We start from the raw sequence: 24938 nt of genomic DNA, 5'->3' as shown, positions 1-24938 counted from the left end.
TGGAAATGTTGTGTCAATGGTCCACTTGGAAATCCCCTTACTGATAAAAATGCTGATGTGTCAAATACTTATTTTCCCCGCTGTATGTTATATAACAATAAAGAATATGTTATATTCTTTATTGTTGCTTCAGACATACACAATGTCCCATTTAAACATGGCATATGAGCTACAGTTATGGCCAAGAGTTTTGGCAGTGGCACAAAGTACATCATGCACTTTGCCTCTTTAGCTTTTGTTTAGATTATTATTATTATTTTTTTTTTACACGTTTCTATGATTTAGTGAAGAACAATCACAAGGACGTTATAAGTTAAAAAAAAAAACTTTATTAACAAATAAATACAAATTCAGTTCTGGTAGTGGTGCCACAGCTATTATCATCTTTTATATTCTCATTTTTTCCCCCATTCAAAGCATTTAAACGTGTGATTTCTTTTCATGTTTGTAACAAGACACTACAGATGACACTACAGTTGCTGCAACCCAAAACTGCACACCAGTAATTCACGCTTAGAGTTCATGGAGTAGTAAATATACAAGGGCTGTGTTACATTTCAGTTTTACAGGGAAGTTTGCCTTTAGTTATAGTAATTCACCTTGTTCCTGAAAATCTTCTTGACTAGTGATGTTTGCTTTTATTGTCTTCCACTGATTTTTAAACCTTTAGCATGAATGCTCATTGTTCTAGTTTTTTTGTTTTGTTGTCAAGGAAAAGGCCCACTGATGACACAGATAACCCACTTGTAAACACCCCCTCTGCTACCTGACAACAGAAGCAGTATCGATGAGCGTGGGGAGGGTTGATGTTGCATCACCGTTATATTGTCTGTTTTGATGTGGGTGTAAAAAGTATAATAGCTAAACCTGTGGTATTCGTGCTTATTGTGTTTGAGTTCTCGGACTTGTTGATCAGTGTGTCCCAATACAAAAGAATTCATGTTGCATCATATTAAGGGTTTTCCTCATCGTAGATGATATTTTTAGCTGTAATCCTTTTCATGATGAAACAGTGTAGTGTATATGGAATTATAATGAATGATGTGTGATACAATGGAGCCTATCCCAGCTGTCATAGTGCGAGAGGTGGGGTACACCCTGGACAGGTTGCCAGTCTGTCGCAGGGCTCCTTCCTTCTATCATTTCCTTATTATTGTTATTGCTCATGTCAGTAATATTGTCTTTATAAGCGCAAGGACCAGGTATGAGGAAAAAAAACTATATTTCCCAGCACTATTTCGTGTTTTATAACATCTTTTTATGATATTTATTCCATATGATAACCCCCTCAAACACACAAATTCTCTATTAATATTTGTGTGTAGTTTTTTAACTTTGTCTGTCTTTTATCCACTTCACCAGCTAGACTGGATTGTAGTTATATAAGAATGATGCATCAACAAACTTTTTTTTTTCAGTTGCGAAAGGCCAGCACAGCAGTTAAGAATGTAACAAAGTCTATATCTGTTAATCCAAAAGTCTTTCCTATCTCACTAATAGTTCTTTTTTTTTTTTTTGGCAATTATTTGTTTGCATCAGCACATTTTATGACCTGTACTTCAACCGATAGTGTTAGTTAAAGTACACAAGCATATTTGTTTTTATAATCAAATCAGATACTAAAACATGCATTTGGCTTTTAAATTATCTAATGGGTGCGATTAATTTATTGACAAACCAGTTAGGCTCTACTTTATTGCATTACTAGCTGGCGGACTCTTTAAGCACCTCTGGGATATGTAACACCAGAACATGTCAGACAATGCTTTTTTGCGTTTTTTGTAATTTTATTTAGACGAAAACACACAAACAGAAATACTGAAATTGTCTTCTTTGAATAACAATAGAAACAGATATATAGATTAAAACCAACAAACTTTTACACTGTTTAGCAATCCATTGATCGGAAATGCACAAAGCATTGTTAACTCTTAATACATTGTATATACAGCAGCAATACAGGAAAGCATTCGTTAGATAGAACCCACTTATGTTCCCTTTGTAATGAAACTTATTATCTCAAAATATTGATTTCTTCATGAATCAAGATAATATTAACATACATCTATATTACAAATATTAAAAATAGTGACATGGCTCAAAATGTATTTTGCTATATTTGAGCTCTGCAATATGCAAAATGTAGATTTTTCTTTCATATTTTGATTTAAATATATTTATGTGCAAGAATATTTGTGTTGTTGCTATGCTTCTGTGTTACTATAAAACAAACATATTCAGCAGTTCACAATATCAGCTCCAACGAGTGTTAGCAAACTCTCAACTTTTTTTTTTTTCAGTTGTGAAAGGCCAACACAGCAGTTAGGAATGTAAGTCTTTATCTGCCAATCTCAAAGTCTTTCCCACCTCACTAATAGTTCTTTTTGTTGGCAATTATTTGCTTGCACCAGCACATTTTTGGACACATGTTTAATCCTCACATTAATAGCTACTAAAGGGAACAAAATAGAAGAGCATTATCCAGCCTTCATCTTATAAAGCAAAAATGTTAAAAATTCTGTTGCGTACCCACAGTTAAAGAAAAATTTACATAAATAAAACACAGTTGTCTGTTATGAAACTGTTTATCAGCGATATAAGACCCTATTGAACCGAAAAACAGAACAGACATTGTGTTTTAATGTTATTATTATAACTGAAATCAAAATGCTCTTCTTTCTGCTATACAGCAGACCACATCTGCCCATAACACTATTTATTACTTCAGTTCCTTAAATTATTACTTTTGAGCCCTTGATGATAGAGGGACATTTTTTGGAATTATTGTAATTTTTAAATGGTTCATCAAATATGTTTCTTAAATATTGTGTATTAAGGTTCAAAGTTTACATTTATGTCATACCTGGATTGGTTCCTTTCAAATCCATTGCACTGGGGTACAGAGGGAAAACTGTGTCCTTGCCTTTTATGATCAGATAATACACCATCGTTTTTCAGTTTTACACAGTTATATAATTAAATGTTTCCATGTGATATAAGACCCTATTGAACCGACAACCTGTTCAGGTGTAAGTACCCCTTCTTGCTCTATGCAAGGATGCAATCCCCTCACCCCTGTAACCCTGCAATCCCAAACTGAATAGGTGAAAGAACATGGATGAATATGAATATTAATGCATAAGAGGTTGAATACCAGACAAAGGTTTATGAAATAGGGGAAACCACTGAAATTGTTGGTACTGTTAGCTAAGTTTAAAGATTAACTTAAAAGTGCCTTTTCTTTTCTTCTTCATTAATCTCAATTTGATTTGTTTTAATTTGTGAATTATTCATTTACGACCCAAACTCAAGTTTATTCCAGTTCATTGTGTGAGACTGAAGTGGACGCGTCATTAAACACATATAAGCTCAAGGAGCAGGAACGAGGAAACCAGCACAGCATTTCCCAGCACCATTTTGCATTTTATCACATCTTTATGTTTGCACTCCAAATAAACACACTTGAAAGACAAAACCAGCTATCAACTTTTTCTTTCACTCTGTAGATGTTCTGATGGTTTCAGTTGAAGTATATGTGCATATTTCTTCTTATAATCAAATAATCAGATACTACAACATGTATTTGAACTATCTAATGGGTGTGATTCATTTATTGACAAACCAGCAAGGCTCTACTTTATTGCATCATTAGCTAGCTGACTCTTTAAGCACCTCTGGAATATGTAACACAGAACATGTCAGACAATGCCTTTTTGCATTTTTTGTAATTTTATTTAGATGAAAACACACAAACAGAAATACTGAATTTGAAGGACAATAGAAACAGATTTAAAAATTTAAAGATTAAAAGCAACAACCTTTTAGGCTGTTTAGGAATCCATTGTTTGGAAAACCACAAAGCATTGTTAACTCTTAATACATTGTATATACAGCAGCAATACAGGAAAGCATTCGTTAGATAGAACCCACTTATGTTCCCTTTGTAATGAAACTTATTATCTCAAAATATTGATTTCTTCATGAATCAAGATAATATTAACATACATCTATATTACAAATATTAAAAATAGTGACATGGGTCAAAATGTATTTTGCTATATTTGAGCTCTGCAATATGCAAAATGTAGATTTTTCTTTCATATTTTGATTTAAATATATTTATGTGCAAGAATATTTGTGTTGTTGCTATGCTTCTGTGTTACTATAAAACAAACATATTCAGCAGTTCACAATATCAGCTCCAACGAGTGTTAGCAAACTCTCAACTTTTTTTTTTTTTCAGTTGTGAAAGGCCAACACAGCAGTTAGGAATGTAAGTCTTTATCTGCCAATCTCAAAGTCTTTCCCACCTCACTAATAGTTCTTTTTGTTGGCAATTATTTGCTTGCATCAGCACATTTTTGGACACATGTTTAGACCTCACATTAATAGCTACTAAAGGGAAAAAATAGCTACTAAAGGGAACAAAATAGAAGAGCATTATCCAGCCTTCATCTTATAAAGCAAAAATGTTAAAAATTCTGTTGCGTACCCACAGTTAAAGAAAAATTTACATAAATAAAACACAGTTGTCTGTTATGAAACTGTTTATCAGCGATATAAGACCCTATTGAACCGAAAAACAGAACAGACATTGTGTTTTAATGTTATTATTATAACTGAAATCAAAATGCTCTTCTTTCTGCTATACAGCAGACCACATCTGCCCATAACACTATTTATTACTTCAGTTCCTTAAATTATTGCTTTTGAGCCCTTGATGATAGAGGGACATTTTTTTGGAATTATTGTAATTTTTAAATGGTTCATCAAATATGTTTCTTAAAGATTGTGTATTAAGGTTAAAAGTTACATTTATGTCATACCTGGATTGGTTCCTTTCAAATCCATTGCACTGGGGTACAGAGGGAAAATGACAAAAACTGTGTCTTTATCAAATACTTATTAAAGACATACCTTTTATGATCAGATAATACACCATAGTTTTCCAGTTTTACACAGTTATATAGTTAAATGTTTCCATGTGAAATAAGACACTTAATGAACTGACAACCTGTACAGGTATCCCTTCTTGCCCTATGATAGATAGGTGGGACCCCCCCCCCCCCCCCCCCCCTCCCCCCCAACACAACCCTGAACTGGATAAGTGAAAGAGAATGGATGAATAAATGAATAAGAGGTTGAATAAGAGACAAAGGTTTATGAGATCGGGGAAACCACTGAAATTGCACCAAATGTTATTCATTAACAAGCCAAACACAGACACATTTGTCTATTCCAGTTCACTGTGTAAGACTGAAGTGGACACATCACACACATAAGCTCAAGGAGCAGGAACGAGGAAACCAGCCTACATTTCCCAGCACCATTTTGCATTTTATCATATCTTTATGTTTGCACTCCAAATAAACACACTTGAAAGACAAAACCAGCTATCAACTTTTTCTTTCACTCTGTAGATGTTCTGATGGTTTCATTTGAAGTATATGTGCATATTTCTTCTTATAATCAAATCAGATACTACAACATGTATTTGAACTATCTAATGGGTGTGATTCATTTATTGACAAACCAGCAAGGCTCTACTTTATTGCATCATTAGCTAGCTGACTCTTTAAGCACCTCTGGAATATGTAACACAGAACATGTCAGACAATGCCTTTTTGCGTTTTTTGTAATTTTATTTATTTAGATGAAAACACACAAATAGAAATACTGAAATTGTCTTCTTTGAATGACAATAGAAGCAGACATATAGATTAAAAGCAACAATCTTTTACCCCGTTTAGGAATCCATTGTTTGGAAAAGCACAACTCTTAATGCATTGTATATACAGCAGCAATACTGGAAAGCATTCAATATATAGAATCCACCTAATGTTCCCTTTGTAATGCAACTTCTTATCTCAAAATACTGATTTTTTTCATGAACCGAGATAATAACAATATATGTCTATATTACAATATTAAAATTGTCAGATGGCTCAACATGTAGATTTTTTCATATTTTGATTTGAATATTTTTATGTGCAAGAATATTTGTGTTGCTGTTAGGCTACTGTGTAACTCGAACAAAACCAAAGTCTATTGCAGTTGTGAGAGAAGGTTCCTGCAGTCCCTGAGCTGGTCCAGGTCCTCCACCACTTCAATCAGCCGCTCGACCTTCTCTGAGGGAAGCACCACCTCTGCGTTGCTCCTGAACTTCTTCCTCAGGCTGTCGTTGGACAGTGGATTGCGCCAGTGACCGTAGAAGGTGTTGCAGCGTCCCTTCACAGTGTCGCCCCCAACCAGGGTTAGCTGGACTTCACCGTACATGCGGTTGAAATTAGCGGGGTTGTCATTGGGATGCTCCAGGCGAACACGGCTCAGCAGAGCGTGCAGGTCAGGGCGGTTCATGGCAGCGGGGGTGAAGGACTGCACAGTCACTTCTCCATCCAGGAGAGCAGTGCAAGCATTGAACTGGAAGGAGTGGCGTGCCTCGTGCTCAGACTCTGGAAAAGGTCTGTTTATGTACTTCGATTTGGGGACTCTGAGCAGGATGTCCTCCACCTGAGCTGGGGAGACAGTGCCAGGGCCAACTCCAACGAGAATCTTATGGACTGAGGCTGCAGCATCTGCCACCCAGTGCATCCCCAGATGAGCAGGGAAGCGTTTGAAGCCTATGTCCTGTTCCTCCAGCAGGAACATATGGCTGTCATTACCGGGCGATTGTAAAGGCTGTGGTACATAATCTTCATAAAAAGCACTGAAGCCGGCTACCCCTGCAACAGCATCTAGGACCAAAGGACTTGCCTCTAAGCCTCTGGAGGCCAGCAGAGCTGCTTCTAGGCCCAAACGGGAGGCATTGCCAATGTGGAGGGGTTTGGACTGAGTGGCAGCATTAGCCATTGGGGCTCCTGCTAGAGAAGCAGCTATAGCCAATGCATGACTGCTCTGGATGGGGTCCAGAGATAAGAGGCGTGCACACGCAGCAGCACTTCCCATGGTGCCTACCACACTAGGAGGGTGGAACCTGTTGGGAAATTCATCAGAAAGAAACAGAAACGTTGGTTAGATGTTTTTAAATTTTAAATGGGTGCTACATATCGTAAGGGTCATAATAGAGCTCCTGTGTGAAAGCTTGTTTTTCCAAACAGCCTCTCACTTGTGTAACTCAGCTCATTTCATGAGTGGTAAGAGGTTTTTAGTGATTTTAGTCATCAACAAGCACATAATGTGGTGACACATTTGAGGGTGTAAGCACATGGCAAAAAGAGTCCTCTGTCATATTCTGCTCCACATGGCTAAGCAGTGCTAAAACTACACACAGAGTCTCAGCTGTCCCCGCATGAGCATGAAAAGACGCCTTTTAGAGCTTGTTGACACAATTCATAGAGCGTGCATTACACCTCCGCAGCCTGCTTGGAAATTGCAGGGTAGAGATCAGCAGAGCCAGAGTCATTTATGCAGAATCGTCAATGAGAAACTAACCTAATATCAATGATGCAATCAGTTAAGGGTAGCATACTGTAATGTAGCTATAGAGCTCTAAAGCACTCACCTCTTGGGGATATTGTGGGCCTCATTAGAGAACCTCAGTAGTCGGCCTTGAATCTCAATGCCAACATTGAAAGCCAGTAAGAAGTCCAGGCCACTGGGCTTATTGTTAGCTGGCATCATGTCACTGAGAGCTAACACAGCAGGAAGGACAGCTCCGGAGGGGTGAGTGGCAGGGTGCCACGTATCATCAAAGTCCATGGAGTGAGTCTGAACCAAAAAGATTTTAATGATCAAATGATAGGACATCAAAGCCCAGCACAGCATTAGTTTAATGTTAAAATTAATTAGATGGCTACTGATACATTTCCTGAGCTGATGGCAAAAACAGGTGCTTGCTGTTAGAGATATGACCCAGTACCAAGCATCGTGTTTGTGCTTAAATGATGTAATTTAGCTCTCTACACCCAAATTATTATTTTTAGTGCGCATACTCTTCCTGGCTAAACTCAGTCACAGGCGGTTTTTCATTAGAAAATCCCCTCACTTTACAATCTTTTACTGTCTGAGACTAACACAGGCTATAGAAATGAGCTTGGCACCCTGATGGCATCTTTAAAAAGCAATGTTTGCAGATGTCCTGATGTAATGATGGAAATTTTTGGGATTTTCCACCAAGTCCTGCTTTTGTTTACCGTCCAGGATTGGACCAAAAACTGAGCTCACACACAGGCAACTTTTTAGGAGTGGTACGGGTTTCTGTGCACGTGAAATTGTCTGGTGCATGCTGACACATCTGTTCCACTTATTCATACTCACCGCCACTCCGTTGACAAAAGCTGCCAGTATCGGGGAGAGTCTGATGCCCCTGTGTCCATACACAGAGCTGCTGTCACCAGGAGCGTACATGTTCTGAGGGGAAGCGACGGAGACAGGTAAGCACAATGCAACATTTGACACTCTCAGTGTACACAGTCACACACACAAACACACACAAACTAAACGTTTAAAAGCTTTAAATAACGATGGGACCTCAACAGGTTTCTTTGTAAGTTATATGACAAACACCTAAACTAAAAAAATCATCAGAAAGAAAATAAAAAATAATAAAATAAAAGGTGAGGCTTCTGCTTTCACCTGTCTCACTGCCTTATATGGGAGGAAACATTAATAAGAAACCTTTATTTTTAATCCCTTTCCCCAACTCACCTGGCAGTGCTGGAGGGCCAGTTCAAACACATCTGTTGTGCTTCCGATCAGCCCAACTCCAATGCTGTCCAGCACCATTCTTTTACTGCGGTGCAGCACTACAGGGGATAGATGCTGGGGCTTAATTTCACTGATAAACTTCCCAAAACTGGCTGTGACTGTGTCCTCGGGCGCTGGCTGCTTCAAGACTGCAGAGAGGAATGAATGAATGAAAGAAGAATGCAATGGGGGAAAAAAAAAAACACGGTCTGGACTAAGCAAAAGGAAAATGTGAAACAGAGAAATATGTTTCCTGGTGAACTGACAGAATGAAACACAACAAAGGTTTTACCTTCCACTGCAGATTTATGAATTGCTCTGGCAGCCCACACAGGTCTAATGGCTTTCTACAGGACAAAGAGCGCAGAATATTATTAGCAAAACCCATGCTGAAATTAACACGCATTGTACTTTCTTTTTAAAACATCTCAGATCTATTACACGCTCTAGAGACAGTTATTTTCTACTCTGGCTTTGTTAAAGTCTCAGTGGACATCGGCATTACTGCAATGAGTAGAACTCAGCCCGTGTGACTTTTTTTTTGAGCTGTTGTGCTGACACGATGCTGCTGTAACAGGTGTAAGACAGCATGACTAACCTGCTGAAAATTTACCAAGAGCTCATTTAAGTATCACTCTGCTGTCTACTCAGAGAAACAACTACTCACTGCAAAAATATGACATTAGGATTTATGTTTTTCTTATTTACTAGACTGAATTAAGTCTGCCAGACAATTTTAAATTAAGACTTAACTTAATTAAATTAAGTTGATTGGACTTATGACTATAATGTTTTCTACTAAAAATAGTAATACAAAAATAACTTTTAACTTTTACCTTTACAGTTGAAATCATGGTTCCAGTCTGGTGTTTCTGTCAAGTTGACTGTCCTTCTTTCTCTTTCTTCTCAATGCAGCAGTTTTACCAGCAGCACTTTGTCAGGGATGCTGATGCTTCTAAGTGTGAGACGATACCTGCCTTATATAGTCTAATCTTATACCTGACTCAAAGGAACAGGGAAGGGCATATCCATAACAAAGACTTATCATTAAAAAAAGGAATTTCCACTGTGGGCAACGTCTTCAACGTCACCATCGTCACAGCAGGAGGAGGAGGAAAGGTTTACTTTACTGTCACAGTGCAAAGATGATGTCACATCTAAGGGCTTTGGGACAGGGGAAATTACAGCAACTCCTCCTACATGTAGCAAAGCCTTATTTATGTCAAACTGTCATTCCTGCTTCAGAAGAGTTTGCCTGTTCATCTTTCTAAGATTCTCTGCCAGGTATGACTTTATTTTCACTTTCTTTATTACTTTATTATTTAGAGGAGCATGTAACCCAGCTACAACTTAAAAAGCTGTACTGATTAAGATGATGTTTTTACATGAGCTAAATAGCTTTACTTGGTTAAGAATATGTAACCATTTAAAGTTAAATATGAGCAAAATCACACTATCTAATTGATCTAACAGATCCATGTTTTCTGTTAAATATTCAGTAAATGTTTTTCATTAGATATGAATAAAATTCCCCGTTAGTGCTCAGTGACAATTTTCCAGTTACTGGAGCAGGAAAGTTAAATACGAGTTCTCTGTGTGTCTCTGCTGCCTTTAGGAGAGCTTGTAATGACAGTCCCTCAGCCTTAAATGTTTAGTGAGTTACATATTGTTTTAGCCTAACTATAGTTAATTAACAAGATGTAAGTGAAGTTGTGTGATTCAGTATGCTTTGTAGTGTATTTTTGGAATATTTCTAATCATTATAATTTACTTTTCTTTCTATTTTTATAAATTATAAATGTGAAAATGACTCACTATTAATAATTATTTAGAATTTTTATTCATTTATGTGTTTTTCCACAATGTTTAAGTTGTTTTAACACTACATTACATTAGCCAGATAAAAAGAAGATTAAGACAGATTCTGAAATGTATTTTGAATGATTTGCATTGTTTGCCTCATTTGCTTCGTTGCACATCTGTAGATTGACAGCAAAAATATCATGGCAACACTAGAAGGGTTTCCTGCCAGTTTCTATGGGGAACCAGGAGTACTGGGCATGCTAGCCAATGGGATCAGTGCATTCCTTGTACTTCTGCAGAATTTCAATACAGCCCACACTGGCAAAGAAGCATATGGGGTGGAGAACATACTTGCAGGTACATATTTTTGACAATCAGCTATAATAATGTAAAAAAGAAAAAAGGAAGAGTTAGCTAAGTCATTTTTATTTTATTTAACAGGTGTTCATCTCATCCTGATTGGAGGTATATGCCAACTTATTGCCGGGCTACTTTCCTTTAGAAAATACGATCACCTGAGTGGCACTGCCTTTATTGGCTATGCTGCTCTTTGGGCTAGTTATGGGGCGACCCGAATCTACTCTGGTGTCTCTGACAATCAAACAACAAATCAGACAAGCAATTTATCTCTGTCCACTGACCTCATGACCAACATATCTCTGAATGGCTCCGCAGAGATACCAGGTGGCTATTTCTTCCTGTCCATAAAAGAGTCAGCCATTGCGGGTCTGATCCCCTACATTTTACTGTCCTTTCTCCTGGCATTTTGCTCTGCCACAGTCAACTACATCATGCCTTTTGTTTTTGGGGCCATCACTGCCACTTTAATCTTTGAAGCAGTGGGTATAGTAGCAAGCTCCTGGGCTCTCGTAGTATCCGGGGTCCTGGAGTTGCTCATTTTGATCTTTGCCATCTACGGTTCAGCTGTACTGCTCCTCAAAGGTTTGACCCAACGTCTAGCCCTCAAAGGCTTTGGGACCCCCCTCTTTAATGTTCTTCTCTTAGGAATCGGAAACTCAGCAAGTGCACAGAGCATTGGCCAAGAGAAGAAGAAAAACACCAAATATGCTGAACCCATGGCGTTGGGTTTCTTCTGTGACTCTGTAGCTCCTTTCATCTTTGCTTTCTACAGCTTCGGGTACATGAAGTCATTTGGTTTAGGAGCTGCCTGGGTCTCAATCATCTCATTCGCCCAATTGTTCTCTAGCTACTATGCCCATCTGCGCCAAGACTGCTACCACACTACAAAGTTTGGATTTCATGCCACATATTGGCTGATTAAGGCTTGGAGTGAGTTTGTGGCGTCTACTCTGATCGGAAATAAGAGCGAAGTAGGCTCTGCTAGAGAAGCAATGGTGGGAAACTGGTTCTTTGTGGTGGCAGGCTTGATTCTGTGTGTGGGAAGTCTGAATATGGACATCCTAGAACTGATCCACAACATGCTTTTTGTCCTAGTCACAGTTTCAACAGTACCCCAGATTCCACTTGAGGGTTACTACATCTTCTTTGGTGTAGCTTGTGCTCTGTTTACCGCAGTCTCCATCTATGGCACCTTTGCACGTCTCGTCAACAGTATAGCAGAAAAGTTACTAATCCCTGTAGGGAAGCAGCCTGTCTCCACTGCAAATATGAAGAAGGCTTTGAAGTGGGGCAAGTCCCAACAAGTAGGCAGCGAGATGGTGCCCCACACTGACCAGACCTCCGATGTTCTGTTTTACTTTTTAAATGGGGTCGCAGCTCTGTCAGCTATTCATTCTAAGTTGTCCAGTATGAATCCCACGTTCCTTCATCTGACCATCCCTTGGGTCCTGATCTCTGGAGCGATCATCCAGGCTTACGTCAGCAGGTTGCAAGTCACAGGTGGTGGTCGGTTTGGGTCAGTCATCTCGTCCATCTATGTGGGAGTATGGGCGACATGGACCTGGTTTCGATTCGCAGGTATGCCAGTACAAACACTAGTGTGGACATTTCTCTTTCTGATTTAGAAAAGATTCTTAACCCAAGTTTTTTTTTTTCTAGGTACCCTGCTTCAGCTCTCCACAGGGGCAGCTTATGCTTTCACAGCAGGAGCCATTGCCCTCCTGGTCATTAATGGTTTCCTCATGTTGATTGGTAAGATTAAAATTCCCTGTTAGTCTCAATAGAAGATTTGTTGATTGGATTATTTGTTTCAAGAAGGATTTTTTTACGTGTCTGTGTGTGTTAGCTGCCTATAAGAACCTGGTTTTGCTGCTTCTGACGACTGTGATGGAAGTTGCTCTTGTCTGTTTCCTGCTCTCCACCCTCCAGCGACTGCCATATAGGCTGGAAAGTAAGTATTGATAAAGCCTCATTTTTAAACATAGGATTCACTTTTGATTAAAAATGATATAAAATGTTATAGAGACTCTCAAGCTGATTATTTCTAAAACTGGCTTTTCTTTTTTCTTTTTTCTTTTTTACAGTTGCTATGCTTGCACTGGTGGCAATAATTTGTGTATATGGCATTCTGGCAACACTGGTGAGCGGCATCTTCTCAGAGAGACTCATACCTATGGGTCCTCCCTTACTAAAGGTAAGCAGAGATGAAACTGACTTTGTGCTCCTTCTCAAAGTCAGTTTTTTTAAACATGCCCTTTCCACTGTGTCCTGTCTTAGGAGGTAAAGAAGCAGGAAACATCGCCAGAGCTGCCATGTCCGATAGCCAGCTCACGACTAACCAGCGGTCTCTTGAAGATCGCTGGAATTCTGGAGGAAGGAGGAGTATGCGGCATTCCGACAGACACCGTGTACGCCTTAGCTGCATCCTGCAAAAATCCTCAGGCCATTGAAAAAATATACAATATTAAAGTAAGAGTCATTAAAAGATTGGCAAATTAATTCAATATTCACGTGTCTGTGATGTATAAAGCTTATTAATCTGCAATCTATAACCTGTTCCAGGACAGACCAGCCGAGAAGCCCATATGTGTTTGCATTTCTAGCGTGGAACAGCTGGTGGCAGCCAAGCCTCCTTTCAGTCCTCTGCTCTGGGAGTTTATGAGGAATGTGTATCCCGGAGGCATCAGCTGCATTGTCAAGAAAGGAGACTGGCTGTTCCAACTCGGTAAACTTTGTAGTGCAGCGTAAATATGGTGTTACTGGAATCTGTGTCATTTATCAGCACTCACCTCAGCTCAATCTGTCTGTGTAGGAGTGGGACCAGCTTATGACCGTGTTGGGACTCGGGACAGCATCATGATTCGTGTCCCTGACCACACAGTTACCGGCCACTTGTGTAATATTACTGGACCGCTTGCTATCACCTCAGCCAATCCAAGTGGAGAGGCAGACAGCACCCACCACAGCATGGTCATTGAGTAAGAGCTTGCAAACAGCTTACAAAGTAGTAGACTGATCTAACCTGTGACAGTATGTGTAACCCCCTTACAGCAAATGTTTCTGTAGAAAAGTGACAAATTATTTATTTTACGATGTGGAGTATTAGTAATAGATGATTGCTGACTGCTCATTTACCCTCCCTTTTCTGGCACAGTCGACTCGGACACAAGATCCAAGGAGTTCTCTGTGATGGAGACTCTAATGAAGTTGTTGCTTCCACTGTGGTTAACTGCTTGAAGATTGATGAAGGTGAACACAAAAGAAGTCACATAAAATTCAAATTTGGGTGTTTTATGAAGCACCATCTAACTTATCTCACTCTTTCTGCAGGCACCATCACCATTGTGAGAGAAGGCTGTGTCCCTGCAGTTAAAGTTTGCCAGATCTTTGAGCGAATAAAAAGCACTATGTTGTGATTGTTACGATTCTTTTCTTTAAGGGAGCACATGCTTGAATGGTTGCCTTCAGGATCAGCAGCTTTATCTGTCATTCTGTCTCTTTCTTTTCAATACTCTCAATGCTCTTATTCAAGCTTTTTTTTATTGTAATTGTGGATGTATGGGTATATGTTACAATAAAAACTCCATCTGTACCATCTATTAGCTGTAGTAGGAACTTTATCTTGAAATTGTATGCGGATGAAGAATCTGCTGTGATACTACAGCTTCATGAAGATAACATGTCTCGGATGTGCCTCTATAAAAATTATTTATATGCTAACTACAGTTATAGTAACACACATATATGTAAAATTGTTGTTTGCCTAATAATTTTAAACCTGTATATATGTATTTAAACTATATTCTTTTCTTGGGTATGTATATGTATTTAAGTTCTTTATGTTTAATTAATTATGCTGAAATAAATAAATACATAAACTGATGTTGTCTTCATGCTATTGTTAATATTCCATAGTCATATATTATTATATATATATTTAAAGCATTTTGACCTGTTTTTATTATTCAGCATTAAGAGAAAACAAACAGATTTTTAGAAAGATCCTTTACTGAAGCAGAGACTGAACCGATATGCACCAAGTTTTACTTCTCGATACAGAAATAGTCATGAATATAAATGAACACTTTGCAAAAGTCTTGAGCCACCCTCATTTCCTTATATTTTGCTTCCAATGAGCAAGGCTTTCCGGCCACTGTCTTTAAAGCGGTCCTAAGTGACCAGTTTTTAGTTCTCCAGGCTGTCTGAAGGTCTTCCAATGTTTTTCTTTGGACATTAGCTGCCTTTTCACTCATTTTCAGTTCAGCTCTTGTACCTGACTATGTTCAAAGGAATTACTTTTTGTCTGTGAATGAATCACTCCAGCATTTAAAAAGTCATCTAACTGGATGAACCAGTGTTGCCTCTACACATAACAGGCAACTTTCCAAAGAATCCATTCTACTTTGGGCAGTTTGTTGCTAGAGTAGCAGTTGGAAATTAGTTGGAAAAACATATCATTTGCCCTCTTTTTTTTTCAGTTAAATGCTATGAAAAATGCTAATGATAACATAGCCTAGAAGGCAGGGAATTGTATCTTATGTGTCAATAAAGTGATTTCTAAAGAGCTATTAGTAGAAAACTACAACAGATGAGCAACATCTGAAAGTTACATCCTTAAAAAATAAGAAAGAAAATCCAGCAATGACCTGACACAGGACCTGAGATATAGATCTGGCCCTGCAGTGGATCTATCTAACGTTAACTGAAGCCTCATCAGTAATGGTACAATGGTGTCATTTGAAAGGAGGCTGAAAAGAAACCGTTCAAGCGTTCAACAAGCTGACAGTTTTCCAAAAACATGTCAAGACAGCTTGTGTAAAACATTTGGGCACTTGTCTATAGAATATACATTATTATGTTCATTGCTTCAAGCAAGCTGTCACTTTTTGCTTTCTCTTGATCAAAAACATGAATTGTGCAGCTATGGTAGTGTGTGCAAAAGCCTCATTTTCTTATCTCTTTATATTTTGCTTCCAAAGAGAGAAAATTTATTGTCATTTTTTAAATTGCTCTTGAGCAATATTTTTCTTTTGAAGGTCTTTCAAAGTTTGTCTTTGTACATTGTCTGGTTTTTCCGAGGTTAGAGGTTAGGAGGCTTTTGTACTTGACCATATACAGAGGAATATTTTCTTTTATTCGTTAAGCCACTTAACACTGACCTGTGAATCATACGTCATCATGCAGTCTTATTGGAAGATTGTCTTTCAGGAAATCATTTTTTAAAAAGGGAAGGAGGAGAATATGGAAAGAGGAGAGAGCTACAACATTGAATGTCTAAAGTCACCTGTTAAACACAATGGAGGCCATATCATGATGGTTGTCAGTTGGAGATCTTTGTCAGTGATCCACAACACACTGCAGTAAAAACATACCTGAACAGAACACAGACCACATAACTATTAGTCATAGACTGGCCTCCCCAGTGCCCAGACCTCAACATTATTGAAGAAGTGTGGGATCATCTTGACAGAGAAGGGACAAAAAGACTGCCAACATCCAGAGAAGAGCTTTGAATGTCCTTCAAGAAGCCCAGAGAACTATTCCTGAAGACAACATGAAGATAGCAAGAAACAAGAGAGCCTGCCTGAGTGAGTTCAGGCTTTGCTGAACAATAAAGATGTTCAAAGCAAATATTGACTTTCAAGCTTGTTAGAATTTTACAAATTCTATTTTTGGCTTACATACTACATTTCCATTTATTTTTCAATAAATTGCTGCACCTGCTGCTTATTTTTCAGAAAAAATAAAAATAAATGAAGGCTAGTTCATGACACAGTAGTACAAACATAAACATGTTTAAAATTGAAACCGTCCGACTGGGGTCTGGAATGTGGGGCCTCCCTGCTGCTGTGGCGTCGGGGCGGTCTGCTTTTTTCCACCCCAGGGAAGAGGGTAACACTACCTGGGTCTGGGTGCAGTTTCCCCCTCCAGGGGCAAGGGTACCTAGACCTGGGGTATAGAGTACGCTTGGGGAGTGTGATTCTGTGTACAGTGTCTGTTTATCTCTGTCTCCACGTTGGGTGAGTGTTGAGTAATTGCATATGAGAGCATGAGGGTGGGAATGGATGTTTGTATCTGTATGTGCCTGTTTTTCTGTGTCTATATGTCATGTCAGTTAACAGACGCCACCTCTCTAGGGACATCTCAGGCCCTCCTGGCTTCTGCTCCGCGGCTGCTGAGTGACCCCTCATTCTGGGACTCTCCTCAGCTCTTTCCGGGACAGTGGCACGGCTGCCCCTCCGTTGGTCTTCCTTGGTCTCTTGTGCTCTGAGGGTCTCTGGATGTCTGGAGCCTGGATCTCCTCCATACCTGCTTCATGCCCTGGAGGATGGGGCTATGGCCCCCCACACCCTCTAGCAGATCATTACATGAAGGAACCTTTTAAATACAAGCGCGTTCATGCTCACAGGTGTACACACGAGTGCTCACAGACACAAACTACACTCTTTTTGGCTCCTACCTCAAAGCACACTGTGCGCTGTTGATCCTGTGCTGCACAATAATGTTTAATATTTAGTATTTACTGTTATATTCACATAGATCATCGCGATGATGTTGTTTATTATATTGCTCTTTTTTTCCTGCTTGTTTTCTCTTTTTTCTTTTTCAACAGGTGATCCAGGTGATTGATATATGTATTTTTTGTCTGTAAAAAAAAAAAGGTATACTATCCACACAAACATATTATAATATAATTAAGTATAAAATTATATATTATATATTATAATAATATAATTGTATACAATGTAAGGCCAGAAAAGACAAATACATTAAACCAACCTTAATAACAGGTTGGAAATGCGACACTGTCCAAATAAAGGGTCAATATCTTTGTTAAAGATGCAAAGAAAATAAAAGAAAGATTGTTTTAAAAGTCGAAATACGCCAAAGAAAATGTGATTAACACCATAAATCCAAGCAATCCAAAGAAAAGCATTTTAAATCTATTTTTTTCTTCAAATTTTTTCCTTCACTATTTTATTAATGAAGTGTGTTATACTTTTACTCTAGGTTCACTAGAGTTTAAGCTGAGGACAAAGGCATCGAGTCATTTTCGGATGCACCTTATGTAAACAATGCCTTCATGCATGCAGTCATTGTACACTTTTCTTGTCTTTTGTGAAAGCTCATCTTTCAGAAATTCCCTTGAAGGTATGCGCGTGCTGAAGATTGCATACCACACCTCGTTTTAAAACACAATTCTTCTTTTGTTCACTGTATTGTGCGAACTTCCTTGCGGGTAGTTGAACAGCCTCAGTTACTTAAATTTTCCTCACCTGTTGCTTAATGAAGGCTGAATAACAATTTAAATGTAGGTGACTGAAAATAGCTTTTACGTATTATCAGTAAACGTCATGTAATTTCTTAATTTAATCAAAAAGTTATTTATGTAATATTTGGCTTTGTGCTCTTTAAAAGAACACAAAGGTGCATTGTGCAGTCCCACAGTCTTCCTCTAAAGGAAATTTAGAACCTTGTTTTTGTTGAAGTAAAGTGTTGTTTTTATTCACGTCAAATAATCTTTCGGATACTGTGTCTCATCTTTGTATCTACGAGGAAACACTTGTCAAGGAAGGAGTGTACATACTCATGTCATCTCCTCTATCATTATCTCAAACATATATTGAGCAAAGCATCTTTTTGTTTAGAAAAAGAATGCAGACTCACAAAGAACAAAGACACTGTTGTACTAAATGAGTAAATTTGTTACCAGGAACTTACCAGGAACAGTTACTGTGAAATTCTTTCGCAGCTGTCACATCGCCATGGCCTGCAGTGCATCCGAACAGTATTCACGGCACTTCACTTGTTGTCAATTGTGTTTGTTATACATCTTCTCAAAGTCCTTGGGCCACAGGGATATCAGTGACAGTAAAGAACATCACTGGATTTCCTGTTGTCGGCATATACTCACCAGCCAGTTCATTAGGTACACCACTACAGTTATAATAATAATAATGGATTGCATTTATATAGCGCATTTCGAGACCCTCAAAGTGCTTTACAATTCATTCACTCTCACGTACTGGTGGAGGCAAGCTACAGTTGTAGCCACAGCTGCCCTGGGGCAGACTGACAGAAGTGAGGCTGCCATATCGTGCCATCAGCCCCTCTGGCCATCACCAGTAGGCCATCACAAGACGAATTGCCAACTCTTGAGCCACGATCGCCTGATAGGCTGGTCTGAGTATTTCAGAAAGTGCTGATTTAGTGGGATTTTCCTACACAGTCACCTTTAACGCTAACAGGGAGCAGTCTGAAAAGGAAAAATATCCAGAGGCGAAAGTTCTCTGCATGAAAAAGCCTCGTTGATAGCGGAGATTAAAGGAGAATGGCCAAACTGCTTTGAGCTGATAGGAAGGCAACAGAAAATTTAATATATGTATATATATATATATATATATATATATATATATATATATATATATATATATATATATATATATAGCTGAGGTTTGTCTTTATGGCCTCATAGTCTTTATACATTCCAGTATTCTCTTTTATGGTGCTGTTACTTCAGCTGCTGTTTTGTCTCATAATTTTTTATTGTAGGGAGAGATTCATAGATCATTATTTTTGAGCCATATGTGACTATTTTTTTAGCCATGTTATGATACATATATCCGTGTCGCCTCACACTATATTTTTCCTCATTTAGGGAGAACTTTTATTGAAAGAATCAAAAAGGTATTTCCCAAAATACACTGCGATCTGCAAAACCTGTGGAAAATGTTGTACAGAGGCTTATCTGGTCACCACTTCTGGCAGCGTTGCACAGGAAACTGAGGTTACAGTTCACACAGACTTAAAAAAGGATGACAGAAGATTGGAAAATGTTGCCTTATCTGATGAGTTTCAACTTTTATGAAGACAAAGTAACAATCAGATGACTTGTGAAAAAAGACACATCACTGGCTTTTTTACAGTGCAATTACAAATAATCATGTAATGGTCAGTATAGTGGTTAGTTAAGAGAACGTGTCATATACAACAATTATCAGCATAACCAGTTACTGTTAATCGAAAACATTGCACCACACCAAGAAGAAATATTGTCCCGATACGAGTTTGACAGCAAGCCAAAGCTAACCACAAAATATGATAAGAAAATATTCTCAAGTGTCCCTTCCTTAGAAAGAAATGTAAAGACTTGTTTTTATTCACGTCAAAAAATTAACCTCATCTCATCTCTGTATCTTCGAGGAAACACTTGTCAAGCTTGCTGTAAGGAGTGTTCATAAGGAGTCATCTCCTCCATCATTATCTCAAATACAGAAAATGAATGCAGACATACAATGAACAAAAGAAACTGTTGTAATAAATGAGTCAATTTCTTACCAGGAAGGAGCAGTTACATTAAAAAGCTTTCTGTTTCTGCTTTCTGTCTTTTTGTTAAAAATGTGACATCAAATTCATTCTACAAACAATACTACATAATCGTGAACGAGAATGAGTCTTTTTGCGTCAAATTCTTTCCAATAACCTATACGTTATTATATTGCATTGCGTTGCACAGGATTGTTTGTAGTTTTAGGTGAAAAATGATTTTAATCCAATTTGGAATAAGGCTGTTACATGACAAACTGTGGAACATGTTACAGTACACATTTTGGATGCACAGTTTCTCTTTTCCACAGTTTCATTAGATAACATTACAGGAAATTACAACAAAATATATATTTTTAAATGCTGTTTTGGATGGTCTTCGTTTCAGACCCCCCCCCCCCCCCCCCTCCCCTATTAGAATACAGCTTAAAAAACAGAAAAGCTGGTAAGGCAGTGAAACAAAGATACATATTGAGCAGAATATTACGAATGTTTGCACATGCACATATAAATAGTTTGACACGATTACTGCTGTGTCCACACCTAGAGGTATCTGAGACTTTGGGTGGGAGCTTGCTCTCACTCTGCACTACAAATTTCCCATCATAAAACGAGTCAAGAGGGAGTGTTGCTGCTCAAACAAGGAGGAAAGTACTGTACGTTTCCTGGTTCCTTACCCCAAATTAGGTAACTGGTTGATTGTACAGTCACAAAGTTCTTATAGAGAGTATCACCGAGTATCACTTGAGTTATTGTGCTAGGTAATTATTTACAAGTAAGGAAGTATTTAAAACAATTCTGATTTGATCTAAATTGCTGAGAAGCATTCAGGAAACAGCCGTGTTTTCCTCTAAACAACTACAACAGCTGGTTTCATTTCGTCATGTTTTTTCTTTGTGCTTCTTCGAGCACTTTCTTAGTTACATAATTTATATTTTTATCTACATGACATAACAAATGCATTGCTAATCATAATAGCGAAACTGCCGAATTTCCCGCCAAACCTTAGCTTAACATTTTCCTCATTCCAAGGGCATCAAAGGTTATTGCAGAGCATCCAGAAATCATTGGCAACACTTCCCTTATTCTACATTTTATCATGTTACAGCCTTATTCGAAAACATGATTAGTCATAATATTATTCATTTTTTACATCAAAATTCTACGAAAGATTGCTTGACATTTTTTAAAATGCACTAAAAAAAAGGACACTTATGACACTCAGAACCAAGCTCAGGTGCAGCCTGTTTCTACTGAACATCTATCAGATGTTTCTACAGGGGATTGGAGTCCAGCTGTGGTAAATTCATTGGATACGACATGATTTGAAAAGGCACACATGTCTATGTTAGGTCTCATAGTTGACAGTACATGTCAAAGAATAAAGCCCAAGAAAGTCCAAGGAATATGAACTCTTTGGCCCGAAAGGCAAGTGTCATGGCTGAAACCAGGCACCACTCATCACCTGGCCAATACATCCCTACAGTGAAGCATGGTGGTGGCACCATCATGCTGTGGAGATGTTGTTTAGCAGAAGGACCTGGTAGACCTGTCAGGGTCGAGGGAAAGACAAATACTGCAACATACAGACACATCCTTGTTGATAACCTGCACCAGAAAGCGCTGGACCTCAGACTGGTGAGAAGGTTTATCTTCCTAAAGGACGATGCCCCTAAACAATCAGCCAAGATAACAAAAGAGTGGCTTCAGGACCACTGTGAATATCTTTGAGTGTCCCAGCCAGAACCCCGTCTTGAACCTGATTGAACATCTCTGGAGAGATCTGAAAATGGGGAGGAAATGGACGTTCGCCATCCACCTGTTGAAGCTCGAGAGGTTCTTCAAAGAAGAATAGGAGAAACTGCCCAAAAATATGTGTGCCAGGCTTGTAGCATCATACTCAGAAAATAAAATGCAATTGCTGCCAAAGGTTCCCCTCAAAATATTGAGTAAATGTTTTCACTACATGTTTTTGTATAAATGTTTTTATTTTATAATAATAAATAATAAACTTGGAGGAATTTCAAGCAAACTGTTTTTTTTTTTCATTTTGTCATTACGGGGTATTGTGTGTAAAAAAAATGAATGTAATGCATTATGGATGAAGGCTGTAACACCATTTTACATCAGTGGTGTTACTCATGAGGATATGGAAATAATGCTTTACAACAGCTACTGCTCTCAGCTTGCCATACTGAGTGTGACAAAGTATGCACGGTTGCTTATTCATGGAAGAGTATCACTTGACTTATTGCACAAGTCAGGAAGTATTAAAACATCAGATTGCCTCTAAACAAAACAAACTAGAACAAAAAACTTCGTGCACTTTCTTAGTTACATAATTTATATTTTTATCTACATGACATAACAAATGCATTGCTAATCATAATAGCGAAACTGCCGAATTTCCCGCCAAACCTTAGCTTAACATTTTCCTCATTCCAAGGGCATCAAAGGTTATTGCAGAGCATCCAGAAATCATTGGCAACACTTCCCTTATTCTACATTTTATCATGTTACAGCCTTATTGAAAAACTGATTAGACTTAGTATTATTATTATTATTATTATTTTACATCAAAACTCTACAAGAGATTGCTTGACATTCTTTCAAATGCATTAAAAAAAAAACAAAAAAAAAAACAAAAAAACCCCCGATTCCTGTAACTGCCAGTGAGACTTCTGCTCCGCTCAGCAAGTATTTTGGCCCACTCCTCATAAGCAAACTGGCCCAGTTGTTTCCGGTTTGAGGGGCGCCTTTTCCAGACTGCATGTTTCAGCTCCTTCCAAAAATGCTCAATAGGATTGAGGTCAGGGCTCATAGAAGGCCACTTTAAAATAGTCCAATGTTTCCCTCTTAGCCATCCTTCAGTGTTTTTTTTCGCTGTGTGTTTTGCGTCATTGTCCTTTTGTAAGACCCATGACCTGCGACTTAGACCAAGCTTTCTGACACTGGCCAGCACATTTCTCTCTAGAATCCCTTGATAGTCTTGAGATTTCATTGTACCCTGCACAGATTCAAGACACCCTGTTCCAGATGCAGCAAAGCAGCCCTAGAACATAACCGAGCTTCCCCCATTTTCACAGTTAAGACAGTGTTCTTTTCTTGATATGCTTCATTTTTCCGTCGGTGAACATAGAGCTGATGTGCCTTGGCAAAAAGTTCAATTTTTGTCTCATCTGTCCACAGGACATTTTCCCAGAAGCTTTGTGGCTTGTCAACATGTAGTTTGGCATATTCCAGTCTGGCTTTTTTATGATTTGTTTTCAACAATAGTGTCCTTGGTCGTCTCCCATGTAGGCCACTGTGGCTGAAACAACGACGGATGGTGCGATCTGACACTGATGTTCCATGAGCATGAAGTTCAGCTTGGATTTCTTTCTGGGCTCTTTTGTTACCATTCGGAATATCCGTCTCTTTGATCTGTTGTCAATTTTCCTCCTGCAGCCACATCCAGGGAGGTTGGCTACAGTCCCATGGATCTTAAATTTCTGAATGACATGTGCAACTGTAGTCACAGGAACATCTAGCTGCTTGGAGATGGTCTTATAGCCTTTACTTTCAACATGCTTGTCTATGATTTTCTTTCTAATCTCCTGAGACAACTCTTTCATTTGCTTCCTCTGGTCCATGTTGAGTGTGGTACACACCATGTCACCAAACAACACAGTGACTACCTGGAGTCCTATAGGCCCACTGACTGATTACAAGATTGCAGACACCTGTGATGCTGATTAGTGGACACACCTTGGATTAACACGTCCCTTTGGTCACATTATTTTCATTCTTTTCTAGGGGTACCATCATTTTTGTCCAGGCCTGTTTCATGCATTTACTTTTTAAATAATTCAGTTGAAGCATGGTTGGAAAGCAATGTCAAACTTTCATTGGTTAAGATTGGAATTTTTTGTTTATTATTACTTTTGTCAAATTAAAGTTATTTCTGTGACCATTGTGAGTTTTTCTTTCACTGACTGAAGGGTACCAACAATTTAGTCCACGTCTGTATATATTGAACTGTTGTTGTTGTTGTTACCTTTGCTTCACTGTAAATAAATCCACTGTCTTCTTCAAAGGAGCCCTGCATACGAGTCCTGTCTTTCCACATCAGCCCTGACAATCAGCTTAACATTTTACCCATTCTCAGAAGACTCCTCAAAGGCTACTATTTCCTCTCGTACATGCAATATGTTTCTTTGGTTTCTTTTGTGTCAGTGATGTTAGTCACCAGATACAGAAACACTATAAAGTCACTGCATTAAATTTAAATCATTAGATTTATGTTGCAAAACGACATATTTAACACAAAACACAAAACTTCCTAAACCTAACAAAGCAGTTTTCAGTGACTAAATAAGGCCATCACTTCATCTTTTTTTTTTTTAACAAAGTAAAAGACTTTGAGTGTCCAAGCCGGAGGCCAGACTTGAAGTGATCGTACATCTCTGGTAAGATCTGAAAATGGGTGAAAAGCTATGCTCCCCATCCACCTGTTGGAGCTCGAGTTTTCTGAGACTTTGGGTGGGAGCTTGTGCTCACTCTGAGCTACAAAATTTCCCATCATAAAATGAGTCCAGGGGGAGTGTTGCTGCTCAAACTAGGAGGAAAGTGTAGTGAGGGAAAAGCCCGCTGACACCTGTACGTTTCCTGGTTCTTTTTTGGTAACTCGTTGATTATTCAGTCACAAAGTTCACATAAATATTAGATCACTGAGAATCACTTGAGTTAGTGTGCTAGTTAATTATTCACAATTAAGGAAGTAT

At 38.5% G+C, this 24938-nt stretch overlaps 2 protein-coding genes across 2 annotated transcripts; one reads left to right on the top strand and one right to left on the bottom strand.

Annotated features, from left to right (window-relative positions):
• Nucleotides 1–5621: 5621 nt before the first annotated feature.
• irg1l (immunoresponsive gene 1, like) lies at nt 5622–9656 on the bottom strand. Its single transcript, XM_085422780.1, has 6 exons — nt 9522–9656; nt 8978–9032; nt 8647–8834; nt 8257–8349; nt 7502–7707; nt 5622–6973 (listed from the first exon to the last, which is right to left on the bottom strand). Exons 1-6 carry the CDS (start codon nt 9537–9539, stop codon nt 6046–6048), a joined length of 1488 nt encoding a protein of 495 aa, XP_085278906.1. The 5' UTR covers nt 9540–9656; the 3' UTR covers nt 5622–6045.
• Nucleotides 9657–10561: 905 nt separating this feature from the next.
• LOC146677477 (uncharacterized) lies at nt 10562–14681 on the top strand. The gene is made up of 10 exons (XM_085422767.1): nt 10562–10845; nt 10930–12426; nt 12508–12600; nt 12695–12799; nt 12933–13042; nt 13126–13317; nt 13411–13573; nt 13661–13826; nt 14003–14097; nt 14179–14681. The coding sequence occupies exons 1-10, from the start codon at nt 10689–10691 to the stop codon at nt 14262–14264; spliced, it is 2664 nt and encodes an 887-aa protein (XP_085278893.1). The 5' UTR covers nt 10562–10688; the 3' UTR covers nt 14265–14681.
• The last annotated feature ends 10257 nt before the right edge of the window (nt 14682–24938 follow it).

The sequence above is a fragment of the Rhamphochromis longiceps genome, linkage group LG2 (genome assembly GCF_057381845.1).
Source record: "Rhamphochromis longiceps isolate RC_006_pf linkage group LG2, R_longiceps_female_GT1.1, whole genome shotgun sequence".
NCBI lineage: Eukaryota > Metazoa > Chordata > Actinopteri > Cichliformes > Cichlidae > Rhamphochromis > Rhamphochromis longiceps.
The sequence above is the reverse complement of the archived record's forward strand: the minus strand, read 5'-3'. Positions and strand labels throughout refer to the sequence as shown.

Bases quoted from the DNA above. Each gene is read 5' to 3' on its own strand.
- LOC146677477 (XM_085422767.1), top strand. From the start codon at position 10,689: ATGGCAACACTAGAAGGGTTTCCTGCCAGTTTCTATGGGGAACCAGGA. The intron at 12,800-12,932 runs GTAAGTATTGAT...TCTTTTTTACAG, and splicing joins ACTGCCATATAGGCTGGAAA to TTGCTATGCTTGCACTGGTG. The intron at 13,318-13,410 runs GTAAGAGTCATT...AACCTGTTCCAG, and splicing joins AAAAAATATACAATATTAAA to GACAGACCAGCCGAGAAGCC.
- irg1l (XM_085422780.1), bottom strand. The intron at 8,835-8,977 runs GTAAAACCTTTG...TCCTCTCTGCAG, and splicing joins TCATAAATCTGCAGTGGAAG to TCTTGAAGCAGCCAGCGCCC. The intron at 7,708-8,256 runs GTGAGTATGAAT...TTTTTGGTTCAG, and splicing joins CTTTTGTCAACGGAGTGGCG to ACTCACTCCATGGACTTTGA.